We start from the raw sequence: 21,939 nt of genomic DNA, 5'->3' as shown, positions 1-21,939 counted from the left end.
TCATTGTTGTTGTAGTTATTTTTGTTGTTATTGATGTCGTCATTGTTGGATAGGACAGAGAGAAATGGAGAGAGGAGGGGAAGACAGAGAGGGAGAGAGACAGACACACACCTGCAGACCTGCTTCACTGCCTGTGAAGCGACTCCCCTGCAGGTGGGGGCTCGAACTGGGATCGTTACGCCGGTCCTTGCGCTTAGTGCCATCTACGCTTAACCTGCTGCGCTCCCACCCAACTCCCCATAAGTTTTTCTAACAATGAGGGATGCATGTTTAGATGGCTGTTGTATTGGAGTTGAGAGTGGGATCTGGTGGGCCACCCAGCCAAATCTCTGGCTTTGTTTAGTGATGACGTGAGAAATGCTATTCGATGGGAGATGTCAGAGTCTTAGTAGGTCGACCTAGAGTAGATTTCTGAGGCCCTTTACCTGGTTGACTTTGGGGGGATTTGCTTTGCTGCTTGTACTTAGTGTAATAGCAAAAATTACTCCCATCCCTGTCTCTCCCAGACACTTGGAGAAACACTGCACGAGCTGGAAGGTCTTCATCCACTGTGCAGCTTTTGTTAGGGATTCTAGGGAAGAAGAAAAAGAAAGTTGATTCTGCCCCCATTGTGAGGAGTATGCGGGTTTGTAAAAAGATAACATGTAGGGGGCCAGGCAGTAGCGCAGTGGGTTAAGCGCACATGGCACGAAGCGCAAGGGCTGGCGTAAGGATCCTGGTTCGAGCCCCCGGCTCCCCACCTGCAGGGGAGTCACTTCCCAGGCGGTGAAGCAGGTCTGCAGGTGTCTGTCTTTCTCTCCCCCTTTCTGTCTTCCCCTCCTCTCTCCATTTCTCTCTGTCCTGTCCAACAACAACGACAGCAGTGACAACAATAACAACAAGGGCACAACAAGAGCAACAAAAATGGGAAAAATGGCCTGCAGGAGCGGTGGATTTGTAGTGCAGGCACCAAGCCCCAGCGATAACTCTGGAGGCTATATATATATATATATATATATATCAATCTCAACAACAACAGTAAGACAACATACCCAGAAGCCCACGTCCCCAGAGCCCTACCCCACTAGGGAAAGGTAGAGACAGGCTGGGAGTGTGGATCGACTTGCCAATGTCCATGTCCAGAGGAGAAACAATTATAGAAGCCAGACTTCCTTCTTTCTGCACCCACAAATATATATTTTTAAGTAATTTATTTATTCATGAGAAAGATAGGAGAGAGAAAGAACCAGACATCACTCTGGTACATATGCTGTCAGGGACAGAAGTTGGGACCTCATGCTTGAGAGTCCAATGCTTTATCCACTGCACCACCTCCTGGACCACCCCCACAAATAATTTTGATCTATACTCCCAGTGGGGGGAAACGTTAGGGAAGACAACTAGATGTCTGAACCCCAATTACAGCAGGAGCCGAGACATCTGTCACCGGGAATCTGTCACCGGGAATCTGTTTTCATGCCATCACTGGAAGGGAAGAGAATCTGGAAAACACCAGAGGAAGCCAGGCACTGTTTTGCTTATTTACAGAGAAAGAAGAGGAGAAAGGAAGAGCACTCAGAAGTAGTAATAGATGTAGGCGTGACTTAGAAAGGAAGTGAAGGCAGGGTGGTAGAAGTGAGTAAACATGGGCAAAGCAAAAAAAAAAAAAAGATAAATAGATTTAGATATACCTTAAATGTCTGTGACCTTTGGAAAACTATCGTGGTTTCCGCTGGAGGGGGTGTGGCCACAGAACTCCGGTGGTGTGGGATTATATCCCTATTATCTTACTCTGTAAATCACTATTAAGTCACTAATAAAAATTGTTAAAAGCAAAAACACCCCCCCCAAAAAAAAAGACAAACTATAAGAAAATTCTAGAGGGCACTGTCTACTCTCATAGCTATTACCCACATCTGGCTATTCAATACTGAAAAGGGATTATTTGTTTTCTTAAAATTATGTTTATTTACTTATTTATTACTGGATAGAGACAGAGAAATTGAAAGCAGAGGGGAAGACAGACAGAGAGACACCCGCAGCCCTGCTTCACCACTTGTGAAGCTTTCCCCCTGCAGGTGGGACCAGGGGCTCGAACCTGGGTCCTTGTGCACTGCGGTGTGAGCGCTCAGCCAGGTGTGCCACCGCCCGGCCTCCAAAAAGTGATGAGTTGGAACTGAGATGTGCTGTGACTATGAGCTGCACTCCGGGCCTTAAGAGGCACAGAGCCCTCAGGGAGAGTATGTGGGGTCTCCTTTCCTGTAAGTGTTGCTTCCATGCAGAGGTGATGCTGTTCACAGCTAGGGTCATCAAGGTGGGCTGTAAAGACAGAGCTCAGAGCTGTGAATTCGTCATCACCTTGAATGTGGTTTTTGCTTTTTCCTTGGAAAAATGTGAACTGCCTGTACTTGGTCACACTGTTGACCACTGCCATCCTTGCTGCTTTGGGCAGCGCCAGGGCGTGTGCGATGGATCTCACTGCTGAGTCTGCATCTGTAAAGGTTTCAGGTGGGGGCAGAGAGAAAGGGAGACGCCATGGCACCACCCCAGTCCTCGTGGAGCTGCTGGCACCCTCTGTGGTGCCCTCAGTCTGTCTGCCGCAGGAGCCGTGTGTCCCGGACGGACCCCTTGTCAGCAGTGGGCGGGCGTGAGGTTCTCCAGCACGAGGCTGGACTCCGTCCCCAGCACTGCTTGTGTCAGTATGATACTCCGCTTCTCCCCTTTTCCATCTCACCAGTAAATAAATACAAATCTAAAAAAAACAAACACCTTTCCAGAAGCAGTACAGGGGAAGAAAAATCTAGATCTAGATACAGGCAGAGGTGAAAGTGCCAAGAATTGCACAACAAAACCACAGGCAGTTAATTTTCAGCAGACATCTGTCTGATATCGTCTCTTCCTCTCTCCTCCTCACTCCCTTATGACCTGCGCACACTTGGCGCTCACACACCTCCTTTTATATAAGTGGGACCGGAATTCATATGTTCTGAAGCTCTTTTTCCCTGTAACTAGGGCTAATGCTTGGGCTCTGCCGCACTTCGAAGCCATTTCTTTCCCTTTTTTGACAGCAGGTGAGAGACAGAGATGGAGACAGAGATAGAGATAGAGAGATAAAAACACGCAGCACCACTCTCCTGCCCATAACACTTCCCCCCTGAGGTGGGGACTGAGGTCTTGAACCCAAGTCCTTGAGCATGTGCCATCTACCAGGTGGGCCACTACCCAGCCTTAACTTTTAAAATTTATTTTCTTTTTAAGACATTTATTTATTATTGGATAGAGACAGAGAGAGATTAAGAAAGGAGGGGAGATAGAGAGGGAAAGAGACAGAGAGGCAGCTGCTGCCCTGCGTCACCGCTCGTGAAGCTTCCCCCTGCAGGTGGGACCAGGGACGTGAACCCGGGTCCTTGCGCCCTGCGGTGAGCGCTCAGCCAGGTGCGCCACTAACTTTTCTATTCAGGCGCTGTGTTAGGGTCGCCGTTCCAGGCTGACACGTGGAGACAGAGGAAGCCTTCAGCACGGCCTGAGCTCTTTCACCGAGTCGATGCACCTGGCTTTATTTTGCCGTTTCTCTGGTTCCAGGTATTTGGAGACGCTTTGTTCACTGTGGGAGCCTCCCTGCTCCCCGAGTCACCTGCCCCAAGATGCCAGTGGTGCCAGCGGAGAATCCTGCTCTGCACCTTCTCCAGAGCCGGGTGTTGGCAGGCTTCAGTCCCCCACCTCTGCCCAGCCACCTGGCACTACTATACGGGCCCAAAAAAAGCCCTTTTAATCAGTATTATGCTTGCTACCAGTGAGGCCACATATCCATTTATATTTATTAGTGTGTGTGTGTGTGTGTGTGTGTGCACACGTCTGTTTGCGATACCTCCAGCGTGTGAAACAGGAAACAACCGGACACTGAATCAGGAGCTGGGCGAGTACAGATGCCACCGACCATCTCCCGGGGCTTGTGAAGAACGAGCCAGTCTGGGGGTGTGCCGGGAGGACGGCATGGAGCTCAGCGCGGCAGCCGGGCGGCTGGGTTCTCGCTCTGCTTGCTCTCAGCCGTGCCCGATTCCAGCCAAGCCTCAGGCCTTGGTGTTTCTCCTGCGCAGTGAGATGAGTGAGATTGTGGCCATCACCAAGGCATTGTGTGTCTGCTGCTTAACGGGAACGTTCAGAAAGGATTCTGGGTTCTTGTCAGCATGTGAGGTGCCAACCCGAGAATGGGTGGCACACCAGGGCGGCTTCCTGAAGGCCGCAGCAGTGCTGCTGTCTCTGTCCCTCCTCCTTCTGTCTGACAGGCCCCTGGAGCAGTGGAGCCATGCAGGCGAGAAGCCCTGAAGCCGGGGGGGGGGGGGGGGGGGGCGCGTTTTTATGATTTCTTGGTGGCGTGGTGGTGGTGGTGGTGGGAGTGTCAGCAGCTGAGCGCAAGGGCGCACACATGTGAGGCTCTTGTGTCTGTCACAGGGCTGAATCCTCGGCCCCAGAAACCTGCAGCCTCACAGGGGCGATGATACAAATAAGAACAGAGGGTCTGGTAAGTGGAAAGACCATTTTGATTTTCGAAAGGCTGCAGAAAGAGGTGACATTTGCTGAATGGAAATTGTGTCTGGAGCAGGAAGGGGGATCACAGGGTTTGAGACACAGTGAGTATACCTGTTTGACTGGTTCTGTACGATCGATCGGTTGATCAATCGGAACAAAGCGGAAGGAAAAGATAAGGCGTCGTGGGGCCGGCTGTGGAGTGACTGCAGCAGGGAGCTCTGAAGCCTGACCGAGCCGCGGGTGGTGTAAGCAGCGTTTGCGGGTTGCTTAGGTAACAAACATCTTGGCTAGTGATCGGTCACGTCCAGGGTGGGGACAGAGAGCACTGTCAGGGATGGCTGAGCTCAGGAGGCCAGAGACGAGGTGTCTAAGAGAAAGTCAGACGAGGGGGACCAAAGAATATTGTCAGGAAAGGAACATGACTCCCGCTCGGGGGCAGGGCTTCTCCGAGACAATGCTGTCGGGCAGGGCCTGGCAGTGGGAGGAAATTGGTCATTCTGGCCCATTGTTAGGCAGCGGTTTCTGGTAATTTGCCAGGAGCTCAAAGTTTTATAAGTTAGACAGAATCTTCATGTTTCAGGAAAAAAAAAAGAGTGCCCATTATGATGTTTAATTCGATAATTATGCTGGTTCAGATAAGCCCATTGAAATAGAGCTCCCCACACCCCCCCCTTTTTGCTTTCAGTGTTGAGTCTTGCCCATTACGCACATCCTGTAAGGGGAAGCTGTGTGTGGCGGAGGGGAACCTTTCAGGGAACCTTTGTAATCAGAGTCTTTGTGGGGGAGAAGGGTGGACGTTCTGCACTGTGATAAACCAGTTCTTCCTCCCTGATTTCATTTTCAGTATAGTTGGAGCAACTTGCTTCAAAAGGGTAACCAGTAGGGAGCTGGGCAGTAGCACAGCAGGTTAAGCGCAGGTGGCGCGAAGCACAAGGACCGACACAAGGATCCCGGTTCGAGCCCCGGCTCCCCACCCGCAGGGGAGTCGCTTCACAGGCGGTGAAGCAGGTCTGCAGGTGTCTGTCTTTCTCTCCCCCTCTCTGTCTTTTCTCCTCCTCTCTCCATTTCTCTCTGCCCTATCCAACAACGGCGGCATCAATAACAATAATAACCACCACCACAATAAAAAACAAGGGCAACAAAAGGGAAAATAAATAAATAAATATAAAGAATATTAAAAAAAAGGGTAACCAGCAAACCACGGAGCAGAAGGAGACCTCGCGGGTGAGCAGACGCGGCAGCTAGTCCATCACATCTTGCCAGCGGCTCCTGCAGAGCCCAGTGCCCACTGCTGTGGAGGACTGGAGAGACGCGTTCCTGGCAGGGATGTGGGCCTCTTATTCCAGTAACAGTAACAAGCCTTGGCTCTTTAAATCAGGAGACTCAGGGAGAGAAGTTGCTTAGCAGTCACGTGGGTGCAGGAAGAATGGCTTTTGAAGCAGGCCGTCAGCTTTTTCAGGAACTTTGCGAACACTCAGATTCAAGTGATTTAGAGGCTGGTTCTGTTCTCTCCTGACCTACTGGTAGTTCTCATTTTCCTCCTCTGGAGAGGACGTTAGTGACTCTTGGAACAGTCTCGCCCTCACAGTAGGCGCTAGTGATGGAGGCCTCAAAGATAGAATGGCCCCAGGTGACCAGGTCTCCATAGATTTTTTTTTTTTTTTTTTTTTTTACCTGAGCAGTGTTCAGCTCTGGCTTACAGTGGTGTGGGGGATTGAACCTGGGACTTTGGAGCCTTAGGCACGAGAGTCTCTTTGCATGACCATTACGCTACCGACCCTCTGCCCCCTCCATAGATCTTTGACTCTGGAGATGTCTTGACTCCACCAGACACTGCCACTCCTCTCGCTGGGCTAGAGAGCCATCTCGGTCGGGCTGAGGGTCCATGCTGCCCTGTCCTCGTGCGAGGGTGGCACAGGGCGGAGAGAACACACACCAAGACAGAGGCTTGAGTCCTATCCCAGTCTCGGTACACGTCTGTCTCTGTGATTTGGGGCCATTTCCTGTTCTCAGACTTTTATCTCCTTCCCTAGGGATGAAACGAAAATTGAGTGAATGGGTGGTGTGAGTCTACTCCTGGGAAAGCTTCAGCTGGGTCTGGAGGTGGCATATCGGGTTAACAATGTGCAAGGATCTGGGTTCAAATCCCAGTTACCACCAGCAGACGGGAGAATGTTGGGGTGTTGCAGGTGTCTTTCTCCCTCTCCTTGTCTCTCCTGTCCCTCCTGATTTCTCTTTGCCTCCAAGAAAGAGATAAAGGAAGGGAGGAGGGAGAAAGGAAGGGAGAAGGAAAAAAGGGGACGAAAGAGAGAAAGAAAGAAAGAAAGAAAGGAAGGAGGAAGGAGGGAAGAAGGCAAGCAGACAGATAATTGAATAAGCATGTAGAGCTTTTTTAAAAAATTAAATTTTTTATATTTACTTTCCCTTTTTTATTGTTTTAGTTATTATTGTTATTGATGTCGTTGTTGGACAGGACAGAGAGAAATGGAGAGAGGAGGGGAAGACAGAGAGGCGGAGAGAAAGACAGACACCTGCAGACCTGCTTCACCGCCGGTGAAGTGACTCCCCTGCAGGTGGGGAGCCGGGGGCTCGAACCGGGATCCTTCAGCTGGTCCTTGCGCTTCGCGCCACCTGCGCTTAACCCGCTGTGCCACCGCCCGGCTCCCAGAGCTTTTATTCATCGTTAGTAGTTTTTGTTCTGGTCTTCAAGAGCCAACCAGGAGACGGCAGAATAGTAAAGGATAATATGTACAAATCCTCTCCCCTTCTCTGGCTTTCCCTTCTCTCTTGATTTCTCTCCTATCCAACAACAACAATAACAACAACAAGGGCAACAAAATGGGAAAAATGGCCTCCAGGAGCAGTGGGTTCCTAGTGCAGGCACCGAGCCCCAGCAATAACCCTGGAGGCAAAAAAAAAAAAGAAAAAAAGAAAGAACTATGAAACTCATAGTCAAAGAAGGGGGCAGGTATAGGAGGGAATGGGATCCTTAAGGACTTTGCGACAAGCACAGACTTTTTTCATGTTATTGCCGTGTCTGGGAGATTCCCTCTTTCCTTCCCCAGAGTCATTATATTTAAGGCCGTGACTGCATTCTCCTTTCTCTACAAAGTCACTGCAGTTTCTCCAGTCTAAGCCCTTTATTGCCTTTACACCCCACTCATCTGTTAATCATGTTACATTGGTATGCAACATTCCTTTTTTTTTTTCTTTAGTGTCTTTTTCTCTAAGATATAGCTTAATGTGGAAGAAAAATACTTTGAAGATGGATAGAGTAAACTCTGTGGTCTGAGGCTTACCATTATTTAAAAAAATAAATTTAAAAATAGTACATTTTTGAATAGGTATTTTTTTTTAAACTTAATAAAAAAGAGGAAGTATAGTGAAAAGTCTTTTTTTTTTTTTGCCTCCAGGGTCATTGCTGGGGCTCAGTGCCTGCACTACAAATACACTGCTTCTGGAGGCCATTTTTATTTTATTTTATAAGGCAGAGAGAAATGGAGAGGGGAGGGGAAGGCTGAGGGGGAGAGAAAGACAGACACCTGCAGACCTGCTTCACTGCCTGGGAAGCGACTCCCCAGCAGGTGGGGAGCTGGGGCTCGAACCCGGGATCCTTATGTCAGTCCTTGCGCTTTGCGCCACTGCGCTTAACCCGCTGCGCTACTGCCCGACTCCCCCTAGTGAAAAGTCTTCATCTGCTCCCGCTCTGTCACCAAACACTGAGTTCTTTCCCCATGTCTAGTTGCTTCTGTTTCCTCCTGTTTCTTCTTGGACGTGAAGGATAGCATGTCAGATGTAGTCTGTTTCGTCCACTTAATGTCATCTTGGGTATCATTTCAGATGAGGGAACTTCTGCCTATGCCGAACATCTATGCATGTGCCATAATTTAATCAGTGGTTGGGAAAGTTTGCTGGGGTAAAGTCCCAGAGTATTTTAAAAATCTGAGTGGCCCTCTGCTCTTTCCTGAGAACTGCTTCTGTGAGACTATATTTTCTTGCCTCCAGAGTCATTGCTGGGGCTCGGTGCCTGCACTAGGAACCCACTGCTCCTGGAGGCCGTTTTTCCATTTTGTTGCCCTTGTTGTAGTTATTGTTGTTGTTATTGATGTCGTCGTTGTTGGATAGGACAGAGAGAAAAGGAGAGAGGAGGGAAGACAGAGAGGGGTCCTTATGGCTGTCCTTGTGCTTCGCGCCATGTGTGCTACTGCCTGGTTTCTTTACATTCTTGAAGTTGATTCCCCATAAAACATCTCTGGGGCTGGTGTCTTACTTACTCTATAAGCTTTTCGAGGTGAACAGAGAAAGGAAATATGCGGAGTTCTGCTGATTGTGGTGCAAGACTGCTCAATGACGGCTCTCCTCGCGTGCCCCTCTGCTAGCAAGCAGAGCTCACTTGAGAAACAGTCGGCTTGGTAGGGCTGATAAAAGCCTTCATTACTTCATTTATAACCATTTGTGAGTTTGCTGCTGCCTTTTCTTACTTCCTTAAAACCAGCAGAGCATATAGAAAAGGATCTCTTTGTAAGTGAAACTTTGAGAAAGAACACAAGTGTAAAAGATGTGCTGACGTTCTTTTTATAGAAAACATGTTTAATCTTGACTGAAATATGTGTCTACCGAAAAAAAAAAACTTACTTAGTGGCATTGAAGGTGTTTATCAAGTGGTGTTTGGCTTCTTAAGTGGTTAAGTGGGTAGGGCTGAGAAAAATAGAGAATGTCTTAACCTGGGATTCAAACACTAACTATATATATAACATATAATAATATATACTATATAGTTTTTATTATCTTTATTTATTGTATAGAGACAACCAGTAATTCGGAGGGAAGGGGAGATAGAGAGGAAGAGAGAGACAGAGAGACACCTGCAGCCCTGCTTCACCATTTGTGAATTCCTCCTCCTGCAGATGGAGACTGGGGCCTTGAACCCAGGTCCTTGCACACTGTAACATGTGTGCTCAACCAGGTGTGCCGCCACCTGGCTCCTGACCTGGGATTTGATGTTTAGGAAGATTCTGCCTTAGACAGAGCACAGCCGTAGCTGTGTGATTTGATGTACTCTGCTTTCTCTTCAGGTCACACAAGTCTTTTGAGATTTGAGCTTTATTATTTCATTTTTGTTTATTTTATTATTATTAGAAATAATCCTTTATTAGTGGATAGAAACAGAGAAATTGAGAGGGGTGGGGGATAGAGAGGGAAAGAGACAGAGAGACACCTACAGCCGTGCATCACCACTTGTGAAGCTTCCCCCTGCAGGTGGGGGCCAGGGGCTTGAACCTGGGTCCTTGTGCACTGTGATGTGAGTGCTTATCCAGGTGCACTGTCACCTGGCCTCCTTGCTTTTCATTTAATGTGAAACAAGATTAGTATTGAGATAGAGCAAACTGCTAGTTCAGCTCCCCACTGAGCTAAAGTGTGCACATAGGCTATTACAAAACTGATTTTTTTTTTTTTTAAGGTATATTTTCTGCAAAACATTTTCAACCATTTTGGTGACTTCTGGGATATTTTCTCATATCTTCTCACTGTCTTTTCCTCATATTTGTAGGCCAGACCCATAATTTTTCTATTTATATTCTTTTATAATAGAAAGTTTAGTCTAGCATCATAAGATTTTAAAAAAGATTTTATCTATTTATGAGAAATATTATTTATTTAGGAGGAGAAATGTTTTATTTATTTAGGAGGAGAGAGAAAGAACCAGACGTCACTCTGGCACATGTGCTGCTGGGGATTGAACTCGGGACCTCATGCTTGAGAGTCTGAAGCCTTACCACTGCTCCATCTCCTGGACCACACATCATAAGATTTTAGAGATGCTTGGATACTTGGAGATTACTAATTAACATTTGTCTTGTTTGAACATCGACTTGGTCCTTTCTACTGAGCTCACGAGGAGACCAAATCCCAGCGAAGTTGTGCCTGGTCCAGCTCCACCACCTGGTCGACCCCAGTTTGCAGCTCCTCTCACCAGGATGCTTCTCTTAAGGCTGTAACTGACGAACGCTGCTCCTTCTGGGAGGTGTTTGATTCCAAACGTTTCCTGGCCTTCCCCTTACCTCTTTCTCTCTCTCTCACTTTTTTTTAAAATTTATTTATTTATTCCCTTTTGGTGCCCTTGTTGTTTTATTGTTGTAGTTATTATTGATGTCGTTGTTGTTGGATAGGACAGAGAGAAATGGAGAGAGGAGGGGAAGACAGAGAGGGGGAGAGAAAGACAGACACCTGCAGACCTGCTTCACCGCCTGTGAAGCGACTCCCCTGCAGGTGGGGAGCCGGGGGCTCGAACCGGAGTTCTTGTGCCAGTCCCTGCGCTTTGCGCCACGTGTGCTTAACCCGCTGCTCTGGCGCCCGACTCCCTCACTTTTTCTTTCTTTCTTTCTTAGGCAGGCAAATTAATAATAAAATTCCAAGAAGTATTGTATTCACAGCTACTACATGGAACCTGGCTTGTTGTAGGTGTGAAAAAAAGACCTTTGGGAGTGAACCAAGAGTGGGAAGGGCATGGGCATGGGCCTCACTGGCTCCACGTATCTTGGCTCCCATCTTCTGTCTCTCCAGAGACGACAGACAGCGAGGCTGCCCGGTGAGGGCGAGCAGGTGCTAGTGCATAACTGCCCTTTCTCCCGCAGGTCCTCTCCCATAACCTGTGCACAGTGCTTCTGGTGCCGCACGACCCTGTCGCCCTTGAAGAGCACTTCAGGGATGACGACGAGGGGCCCGTCTCCAACCAGGGATACATGCCGTATTTAAACAAGTTCATCTTGGAAAAGGTAGGATTCTGACCAGCCTCTTCCGGCTGCAGCCACGTCACAGCCCCTTCGCTAGTGTGTTCACTAAGGGTGAATAGCATTTTCTGTTCTCCTCCTCCACTGCTGATTTAAAAACTTGATTTGTCTGTTGAAACCGAGAACTATGTTTTCAGAGTACCTGTCTTCTCTCAGGGCATTCTTTCTTTCTTTTCAACTTTTGGTTTGTATTCACCATTGGTGATTTTTAAAGGTGAGGTAATAGTATGATGGGTTAAGATGTGAATATTCCACGTGAAGTATATTTATCATGCAGATATAAGTCAGCAAGGTGTGAATGTTCCACGTGAAGTGCATCCATCCATCATGGAGATATAAGTCAGCAAGGTGTGAATGTTCCACGTGAAGTGCATCCATCCGTCGTGCAGATAGAAGACAGCAAGGTGTGAATATTCCATGTGAAGTATATTCATCATGCAGACATAAAACAGCAAACCCTTCACTCCAGACTTTTCAGGCCATCATTCGACACTCCATCCGGGTCATGTTCTGAATGAAGAGTCAGCACAAACCTGTTTTGTGATTGGAAGCCAGGTCTGACCCGTTGGCATTTACTGTCCCGTTCAGTTTCTTCCTTGGTTTGGTTAATTAAAAACTGTCACAGGAAAGTGTTGAATTTATTTCTTTTCAGAAGGAAGTCATATAAACTGATGTTACATCTAAGTATTTAAAAAATAATGAAAGGATGGCCAGGGAAATAACTTCTTCTTCTTTTAGCGTTTGCCAGGGGAATAACTGAGCTAGTTGAACACAGGACTCACATGCCTGAGTTGGATCTCTGGCTTGGACCCTGGTATTTCATATGCACTTGTGGCTTCCTGGCTTCTCCCTGTCTCTTGTCTCTGTGTCTTTCTCGTCTGAAACCCTCATGTAAAGTAAATCTTTAACAATTATTAAAGGAAGCACAGGGCTGCTATCAAATAAGCAATTTATACAGAAATACGTGAAATAAAGAAGAATGCCTCTTTTTGCCTTTCTAGCCTTACTCTTCCAGGAGTGTAACTACTGTGAAGAATTTGATAGAATATCTTTGAATTTCGTAAGGATCCCAGTTCGAGCCCCCAGCTCCCCACCTGCAGGGGAGTCGCTTCACAGGTGGTGAAGCAGGTCTGCAGGTGTCTGTCTTTCTCTCCCCCTCTCTGTCTTCCCCTCCTCTCTCCATTTCTCTCTGTCCTATCCAACAACAATGACATCAATAACAACCATAACTACAACAATAAAACAATAAGGGCAACAAAAGGAAATAAATAAGTAAATAAACAAAGAAAAAAAGAAAAAAAAAGATTTATTGTAGGCTGGGCAGAAGATGGGAGTTCTGGCTTCTGTAATTGCTTCTCTGCTTGGCTTGGGCATTGGCAGGTCGATCCATACCCTAGCCTATGGAAAAGACTTTTGTACCTGAGGCTCCAAGGTCCCAGGTTCAAGCCCCAGCATCACCATAAGCCAGAGCTGAACAGTGCTCTGTATTCTCTCTCTTCCCACCCCCCTCACTAAAATAAATTATTTAAAAAAAGATTTATTTACTTACTTATGGGGAGAGGGGAGAGCCAAAGTAATTGCTAGGGTCAAATTCTAAACTTCACGCTTGCTAGTTCAGTGCTTTATCTACTGTGCCATCTTCTGGCTGTATGGTGAGTGACCACTAATGGAAGAGTTTGGGCTTCTCCCTCCCTTCCTCCACCAGTGTTATCACTGGGAGATACACACACACACACACACACACACACACACACACACACACACACACACCTCCTGAAAGTGGCTTGTCAGTGCTAGGATTTCTGAAGTCTGCGCCAGCAATGAGAGAAGCAGTTCATCAGCGTGTGGCCTCCTCATGTTCTTGCTCTAGAACTGAAGTATTCTATAATTTGCTAGGTCTGCGAGAAACCATAGCAGCGTTTTAAAAAGACCGATATTTGTCATTAAGTTCAGGGGGGGAAAAAGGTATTCCTAGTGCAAGTGAGGATGTGATGCGACAGTGGCCCTTGTTTGTGGATGTAGCCACCTGGAGTGGGGCTTTGCCAGTCCTTTCAAGCCAGATAGAGCAGCCAAGGTGCCCGTGGTGTGGTTTTGAATTGAGCCAAGATCTGTGCCTTGCTTTGAGACTTGGTTGAAAAAGAATCCTAAGAACTGACCAAAGAATGTTCACATAAAACTTAGAGATTCGGGGAGTCGGGCTGTAGTGCAGCGGGTTAAGCGCAGGTGGCGCAAAGCACAAGGACCGGCATAAGGATCCCGGTTCGAGCCCCCGGCTCCCCACCTGCAGGGGGGTCGCTTCACAGGCGGTGAAGCAGCTCTGCAGGTGTCTGTCTTTCTCTCCTCCTCTCTGTCTTCCCCTCCTCTCTCCATTTCTCTCTGTCCTATCCAACAACGACAACAATAATAACTACAACAATAAAAAAACAACAAGGGCAACAAAAGGGAATAAATAAATAAAATAAGTATTAAAAAAAAAGTTAAAACTTAGAGATTCAGGAGTCGGGCAGTAGCGCAGCAGGTTAAGCACACATGGTGCAAAGCGTAAGGACAGGCCTAAGGATCCTGGTTCGAGCCCCCGGCTCCCCACCTGCAGGGGAGTCGCTTCCCAGGCGGTGAAGCAGGTCTGCAGGTGTCTGTCTGTCTCTCCCCCTCTCTGTCTTCCCCTCCTCTCTCCATTGCTCTCTGTCCTATCCAATAACGAACGACAACAATAATAACTACAACAAGGGCAACAAAGGGAACAATTTTGTAAAGAAAATATCATGTATGTATGAAAATAGCTATTTGACAGTGATACACACTGATATTTCAGCAGCGAGGGAAACAGCGTCCGTCCTTCACCAAGTCATTAGGTGGATGGTGCCCAGAACACTCTGTGGAAATGGTTGCTGGCCAGTTGGATTGATTCAAGTGGAAGCTTGCTGTCAGCTTGCTCTTTCCTCAACTTGTGTACTCATGATTTTGAGCTGGTTTATTGGAGTTCTTCATTCCTTTGTAGGTCCAAGACAACTTTGACAAGATTGAATTCAATAGGATGTGTTGGACCCTCTGTGCCAAAAAAAACCTCACCAAGAGTCCTCTACTCATTACAGAAGAAGATGCCTTTAAAGTGTGGGTTATTTTCAACTTTTTATCTGAGGACAAGTACCCGCTAATTATTGTGCCAGAAGAGGTAAGGTGCGGCTCCAGAGAGCCATATTGTAACACGTGACCATTGTAACACTTAATAGACCTCACTCACCAGCGTGTCATTAATTCCGAGTGGTTATGGTCCTAACTGTTAGTGACTCAGACCAAAAAGCTGAAATCTAGAAAAATCTAGACATGATTTGGTGGTCATTTATGATCTCTGGAGATGTGTGAACAGGGTGGGGAAGCTTTGTCTCTGAATTACTATAGTTACACATGAATCCACCCTCCTGTCCAGAGACTCTGCATTTGCTACAAGTCATATAACTGTCTGTCTGTCTGTCTGTCTGTCTGTCTGTCTGTCTGTCTGTCAATCCTAAGACCTGGCTGCTGCTGCTGCGTGGGGAACACAGGCTCAGAGCATTGGCCTCAGGACTGTTTTCTGTGTTGGTTTCAGGGTCCAGGTGGTGACTTCTGGCATGTTTTGCAAATTAAGTGAAAAAGGGCGTCTACTTAGTTTGCTCTGGACTTGATTTCCATTGAGTTTCCTCAGGGGGGAAATGCAGGACACTGTTTCTGTGCTGCCTCACTACTTGAGAATCATAAACGGAAGCAAGATAAGCCCAGGAGAGAAGGATGAGTATGGGATGATCCCACTCATAGACACAAGCTGAAATATAAGGACAGAAGGGGGACACTAAGCAGGACTCGGACTGGCTCATAGACACAAGCTGAAATATAAGGACAGAAGGGGGACACTAAGCAGGACTCGGACTGGCTCATAGACACAAGCTGAAATATAAGGACAGAAGGGGGACACTAAGCAGGACTCGGACTGGCTCATAGACACAAGCTGAAATATAAGGACAGAAGGGAGACACTAAGCAGGGCTCGGACTGGAGTTGGTGTATTGCACCAAAGCAAAGGACTCTGGGGCGGGGGGAGGGTTCAGGTCCTGGAACAGGATGGTGGAGGAGGACCTGGGTGGCGGGGTTGAACTGTGATGTGGAAAACTGAGAAATGTTACACATGGACCAACTGCGGTATTTTACTGTCGACTGTCAGCCATTAATTCCCCCCAATAAAGAAAAAAATCATAAACAGGATACCTACTTCTTATAGCAAATTTAGGACCAAGAATCAACAAAATTAAGACCAGTGGAGTTCCCTCCGGCCTAAGAAACCAGCCCTCTGTGGCCAGGGAAACAGCTGTCTCCCAGGGGCAGGGCTGGCTTGCCTGGGCCGCTGCATTGCAGCAGCACCTGGCTTCTCTCTGACTCACGTGAAATAAACAAAGATCTTCAAAAGGTTAAAGGGGGCGGGGAACTGGGACATAGCTCTCCCAGGGAAGCACACACTTGATCATAAATGAAGACCTGGGTTCGAGCCGTAGCAACCACATGGGAGGGAGACCTGTGTAGCAGAAGCTTCATGGGTGGTGGGGTAGTACTGTGGCGTCTCTTCTCTCCCTTTTTAATTTATTATGTATTTATTATTGGATAGAGACAGAAATTGAGGGGGAAGGTAGAGAGGGAAAGAGACAGAGAAACACCTGCTGCCCTGCTTCAGCACTCGTGAAGATTTCCCCCTGCAGGTGGGCGCCAGGAGCTTGAACCCAGGTCCTCACACACCGTGAAGTGCGTGCTTTATTTAACCAGGTGCACCACCACCTGGCCCCTGGTGTCTCTTCTCTCTGTGCCTCTTTCTCCCACTGTCTCTTGCACTCTTATCTTTAAAAAATGAGCAGGGGGGAGTCGGGCGGTAGCGCAGCGGGTTAAGCACAGGTGGCGCGAAGCACAAGGACCGGCGTGAGGATCCCGGTTTGAGCCTCCGGCTCCCCACCTGCAGGGGGGAGATTTTGCAAGTGATGAAGCAGTGTTGCAGATGTCTCTCTTCCTCTCTCCCTGTCTCCCCTACTCTCTTGATTTCTGGCTGTCTCTTCCCAGTAAATAAAGATTTAAAAAGGCCTTAAAAAAAGGAATATTTGTTTATAATTTCTTAATCTTGGAAAGATGATTATTATTACTGTTTTGCACCAAGGTTATTGCTGGGGCTCTGTGCCTATCCAGTTCCTCTGCTCCTGGAGGCCTCCTCCCTCCCTCCCTCCCTCCCTCCCTCCCTCCCTCCCTCCCTCTTTCTTTATTTTTTTTTAAATATTTATTTATTCCCTTTTGTTGCCCTTGTTGTTTTATTGTTGTAGTTATTATTGATGTCATTGTTGTTGGATAGGACAGAGAGAAATGGAGAGAGGAGGGGAAGACAGAGAGGGGGAGAGAAAGACAGACACCTGCAGACCTGCTTCACCGCCTGTGAAGCGACTCCCCTGCAGGTGGGGAGCCGGGGGCTCGAACCGGGATCCTTAAGCCGGTCCTTGCGCTTTGCGCCATGTGAGCTTAACCTGCTGTGCTACTGCCCGACTCCCTTTCTTTCTTTCTTTCTTTCTTTCTTTCTTTCTTTCTTTCTTTCTTTCTTTCGAGAGGGTGAGCTAGGTAGATAGGGAGAGAGAGAAGGAGAGACACCACAGCACTGCTTGTGAAGCTTCTCCGTGCAGGCACACTCCTAAGTGGTGACTCAGGGCTCGAACCTGGGTCTTTGCGCATAGTGACGTATGCGATATTGTTGACTGTAAACCCCATGGATGTGACCTGGAGCCCATATTCAGCACAGGAGCCTGTGTGACCTCTGCATCGCTGTGGGTCTGAGCTCACACTCTGTGGTCACCGCCAGGAACACTCCAGGCTGCACCGATTTCAGGACCCATCCTCCTCGGGTGGTGGGTAGAGTATGTTGTCCGCTCTCCCTTCGGAGGATGGAACAGCCCCTACCCTTGTTGATCCACGCTGAGTCCTCACACTTTTTCAGTAAAGGTCACATGCTCAGTGTCTGCACGTCTGTCAGCGGTGCTCAGCTCAGTAAAGGTCACACGCTCAGTGTCTGCACGTCTGTCAGCGGTGCTCAGCTTTCCTGCTAGGACTTGAAGGCGCTGCCTGTTGTGCTCCAGCAGCGGCTGTTGTCACAGGTCATAAAGGCTTTTCTTTTTACCCACACCTCCCCCCCCCCCCGTCACTGAAGGACATGAAAAGTGTTCTTTGACTGGGTATAAAGCCACGCTGTGTGAGCCAGATTTGGCTGCGGTGCTAGCTTTGACGCGGCTCTGGTTCCTTCCCTGCTTAAGAGCAGGGATCTGCAGTCAAGAGGGTTTTTTCTGGATCTCAGTCTTGGCTCCATCACTGTTTACCATCACCTCACTTAATCTGTGTTTGGCGCAGTCTCCTCAGCTGTAAGCAGAACTAGTGCAGGGGCCGGGTTAAGTGCACATAGTACTGTGCACAAGGACCCACACAAGGACCCGGGTTCGAGCCCCACTCCCCTCCTGCAGTGGGGATGCTTCACAAACAGTCTGCAGGTGTCTGTCTTTTTCTCCCCCTCTCTGTCTCCCCTCCCCTGTCAATTTCTCTCTGTCCTATCCGATAAAATGGAATATGAATATATATATATATATATATATATATATATATATATATGTGTGTGTGTGTGTGTGTGTGTGTGTGTGTGTGTGTGAACAGATGACTACCGGGATTCCTAGTGCCGGCACTGAACCTCAGCAGTAAACCTGGAGGCAAAAGACAGAACAGAACAATGGCAACACCAACAACCAAGGTCCACTGCTAGCACACAGGCCGGGCTGTTCCTGGGGAGACTAGAATAGAAGGTGTTCTACTAGGGACTTCAGTGCAGTGCTGTCAGCGAGGCTGAGGAACAGAGGCAGGTGGGAGAGAGGAGGCTGGAGGTGACAGGACCAGCCAGATGCATCGTGTCTGGCTTGGGGGAAACAGCAGTGCTTCAAGCCAGGGCAACAAGGACGTAATAAATAAATAAATAAATAAATAAATAAATAAATAAATAAATAAATATATTATTGGGGGGCTGCTTTTCCTTCTCTCTCTCTGGGAGCTGATGGAGCTGGAGTGCAGAGTCCTCTTATCTTCATCCTGTCACTTCTCCCCTGTCGGGAGTGTGGATCAAGGCTGTTTATGGCAGCAGAAGGTGGGAGTTCTGGCTTCTGTAGCTGCTTCTCTGCTGAGCATGGGCTCTGACAGGTGGACCCATCCCCTAGCCTGTTTCTGTCTTTCCCGAGTAGACCAGAGCTCTGGAGATGTGAGGGTCCAGGACACACTGGTGAGGTCGTCTGCCCAGAGACGTCGGGGTGGAGTCATGGTAGCATCTGCAGCCTGGTGTCTGGAAGGCGGCGTGACCTCAGTTGAGACAAGATGGTTAATGAACAGGAGCCAGAAAGTAGGATCAGAGCAGATGAGATTAGGGATTTTAGGGTAGAAGAAAGCTAGAAAGTCCATTTTAGGTGTGTTCCTGGGGGTACACACCTATAGTAGTTTTGCTTGAGTTTGGTAGCTAGTTTGAAATTGCAAAAGAATATTGTCTGAAAGAATGGTGTCAGTAGAGAAAAAGGGCTAGAAAGATGGATTAGGGGAGCCGGGTGGTAGTGCAGCGGATTAAGTGCAGGTGGTACAAAGTGCAAGGACTGGTGTAAGGATCCTGGTTCGAGCCCCCGGCTCCCCACCTGCAGGGGAGTCGCTTCACAGGCGGTGAAGCAGGTCTGCAGGTGTCTATCTTTCTCTCCCCCTCTCTGTCTTCCCTTCCTCTCTCCATTTCTCTCTGTCCTGTCCAACGACGACATCGATAACAACAATAATAATAACCACAACAGTAAAACAACAAGGGCAACAAAAGGGAATAAATAAATAAATAAGTAAATAAAATGCATTAGGGCCGAGAGTAGCTCCTGTTTTTGAAAATAAAAACTTCTGTGGCTAAAATGAGCTATTCACCTCCATTCACCTGCTCCAGGGCATGCATGCAAATATATATATTTACTTATTTAGCACCAGAGCCCGTGCAGCCTCTAAGTCCCTATTGGTCTGAGCTTACAGCTCATGGTCACAGCTGGGAACATTGTAGACTGCACTTAGGTCAGGACCGGTCTTTCTCAAGTGGCAGGGCGGGATCCCCTTTGGAGACTGGGGCTCTCCCTACTGTCGTCACTCTGTGGTGAGGACAAGGTCCTGGGAGGGCCTGCAAGATGCCATTCCTTATGGAAGAGACCAGTGGTGGTGGGTCTTTGTGCCTTGCTGGAGCCCCAGGACCCGCTCTTTACTGAGCTCTTAACATAGCGTCTGGCCTTTCATCAGCTGCTGCTTTTTGAGGATGTACCATCTTATGGACATTTCGCTTCCTTCCTAAATACTCTAAAAATGTTAAAAAAAAAAGAAACCTTTTAACAACTACTTCTAGATTTATGTATTTAACAGAATCTGACTTGAACCCATACATCTGAAGCTCTAAAGTCTAACTTGTTGTGAACGTGTCCACAAGTTTAAGTTGTGATCTACCGACAGTTTTGAGGCTTTACCAATTTTATTTTTAGCTCCCTGTAACCTGTTAACAACCAGTTACGTCTAAGTCCCGAGTGTGAGGTTTTACAGTTTATTCTATACAAGGCTGTGTCCCTCCACTGATCAGCCGCCTCTTGCCAAAGTGTTTTTAGTGTAAGATTTTGTTCTCTAGCTTTGATTATTGCTACGTAAGGGATAGCCCGGCTGTGGCGATTATTTGAATAACACAAGTGACACACATAGTTTTGTTTTCGACTCCGTTTTACACATCAGAGTCAGAAAGAGTATGTCCCCACTTGAGTTCTTTATTTTTTGCCAAGTGATATTCCTGGAAACGTGTCTATAAAATATATTTTTTACATTAGTATTCATTTCCCATAGAGTCGAGAGCAAACAGGATGTCTCTGTTCTCTTTTCTGGGCTTATTTGGAAGAACTGCTTTGATGCAATTAAATATCAAATCTGAAGTTGTTTTAAGAAGACCCTCAGTGAAATAAAACCTGAATTGTTAAACCCATAAAGGTCCTTTTAAATGATGATAGGGAAAGAACTCTTAACAAAATAAGTTTTGGAGCCAAAGACCTCAAAAATCACATGCAGCTTGAAGGTTTATTCTTTGTTATTTTTGGTGAAGCTGGCTTGGAAAGAGGAAGTGAGCTGCTTCCTGAAACTGAATGAGCTCTTAGAATTGAGGCAGGCTACTCAAAACCAGCAGGCCAGCACGTGACGTCTCACCGAGCAGGACTGAGTAGTCGAGAACAGCAGTGTTTGTCTCTTCCTCACCCAGCGGAGCGAGCTGGTCGTGATGAGGGGCTTGAAATGGACCTGCACTAGGCGTGAGTGGGCTGGGGGCTGCGGGTCCCACGAGAGTGGAGGAGCGGTGCTCAGACATCTCTCTTTCTCCCTCCATTTCTCTCTCTTTCATCCCATCAAAAAAAAAAAAAAGAATGAATGGTGGATTTGTACAAACACAAGCCCCCCCAGCGGTAATCCTGGTGGAAGGGAAAAAAAAATTTCACAGTGAGCCGAAAAGCTGCCTCTCGGGTTGAGTTTGCTATGAGCAAACTCTGTGCATGGGGGAAGTTGCAAGAGGCCAGCGGATATTGGAGAATATGAGTCCTTCCCAGTGAGGCCAGTGGATATTGGAGAATATGAGTCCTTCCCAGTGAGGCCAGTGGATATTGGAGAATATGAGTCCTTCCCAGTGAGGCCAGTGGATATTGGAGAATATGAGTCCTTCCCAGCGAGGCCAGCGGATATTGGAGAATATGAGTCCTTCCCAGCGAGGCCAGCGGATATTGGAGAATATGAGTCCTTCCCAGCGAGGCCAGCGGATATTGGAGAATATGAGTCCTTCCCAGCGAGGCCAGCGGATATTGGAGAATATGAGTCCTTCCCAGCGAGGCCAGCAGATATTGGAGAATATGAGTCCGCAGTGAGGCCAGTGGATACTGGAGAATATGAGTCCTTCGCTGCGAGGCCAGTGGATACTGGAGAATATGAGTCCTTCCCAGCGAGGCCAGTGGATATTGGAGAATATGAGTCCTTCCCAGTGAGGCCAGCAGATATTGGAGAATATGAGTCCTTCCCAGCGAGGCCAGTGGATATTGGAGAATATGAGTCCTTCACAGTGAGGCCAGTGGATATTGGAGAATATGAGTCCTTCCCAGTGAGGCCAGCGGATACTGGAGAATATGAGTCCTTCGCAGCGAGGCCAGTGGATATTGGAGAATATGAGTCCTTCGCAGTGAGGCCAGCGGATACTGGAGAATATGAGTCCTTCCCAGTGAGGCCAGCGGATATTGGAGAATATGAGTCCGCAGTGAGGCCAGTGGATACTGGAGAATATGAGTCCTTCGCTGCGAGGCCAGTGGATATTGGAGAATATGAGTCCTTCCCAGCGAGGCCAGTGGATATTGGAGAATATGAGTCCTTCCCAGCGAGGCCAGTGGATACTGGAGAATATGAGTCCTTCGCAGTGAGGCCAGCGGATATTGGAGAATATGAGTCCTTCCCAGCGAGGCCAGTGGATACTGGAGAATATGAGTCCTTCGCTGCGAGGCCAGCGGATATTGGAGAATATGAGTCCTTCCCAGCGA

The 21,939-nt window shown here is 47.8% G+C and overlaps 1 protein-coding gene across 3 annotated transcripts in view; it reads left to right on the top strand.

Annotated features, from left to right (window-relative positions):
- The window catches only part of SWAP70 (switching B cell complex subunit SWAP70), a 94,948-nt gene that overhangs the window by 39,812 nt on the left and 33,197 nt on the right, over positions 1-21,939 (top strand). For 2 of the 3 annotated variants that reach the window (XM_060177193.1, XM_060177194.1), the window contains exons 2-3: positions 11,145-11,285; positions 14,299-14,472. The exons of the other annotated variant lie outside the window; for it this stretch is intronic. In XM_060177193.1, the coding sequence (XP_060033176.1) occupies positions 11,145-11,285; positions 14,299-14,472 (315 nt within the window). The remainder of the gene's footprint in view (positions 1-11,144; positions 11,286-14,298; positions 14,473-21,939) is intronic. 3 annotated transcript variants of the gene reach the window in all.

This window comes from Erinaceus europaeus, chromosome 17, assembly GCF_950295315.1.
Source record: "Erinaceus europaeus chromosome 17, mEriEur2.1, whole genome shotgun sequence".
NCBI lineage: Eukaryota > Metazoa > Chordata > Mammalia > Eulipotyphla > Erinaceidae > Erinaceus > Erinaceus europaeus.
Note: the sequence above shows the minus strand (reverse complement) of the source record. Positions and strands in the feature narration are given on the sequence as shown.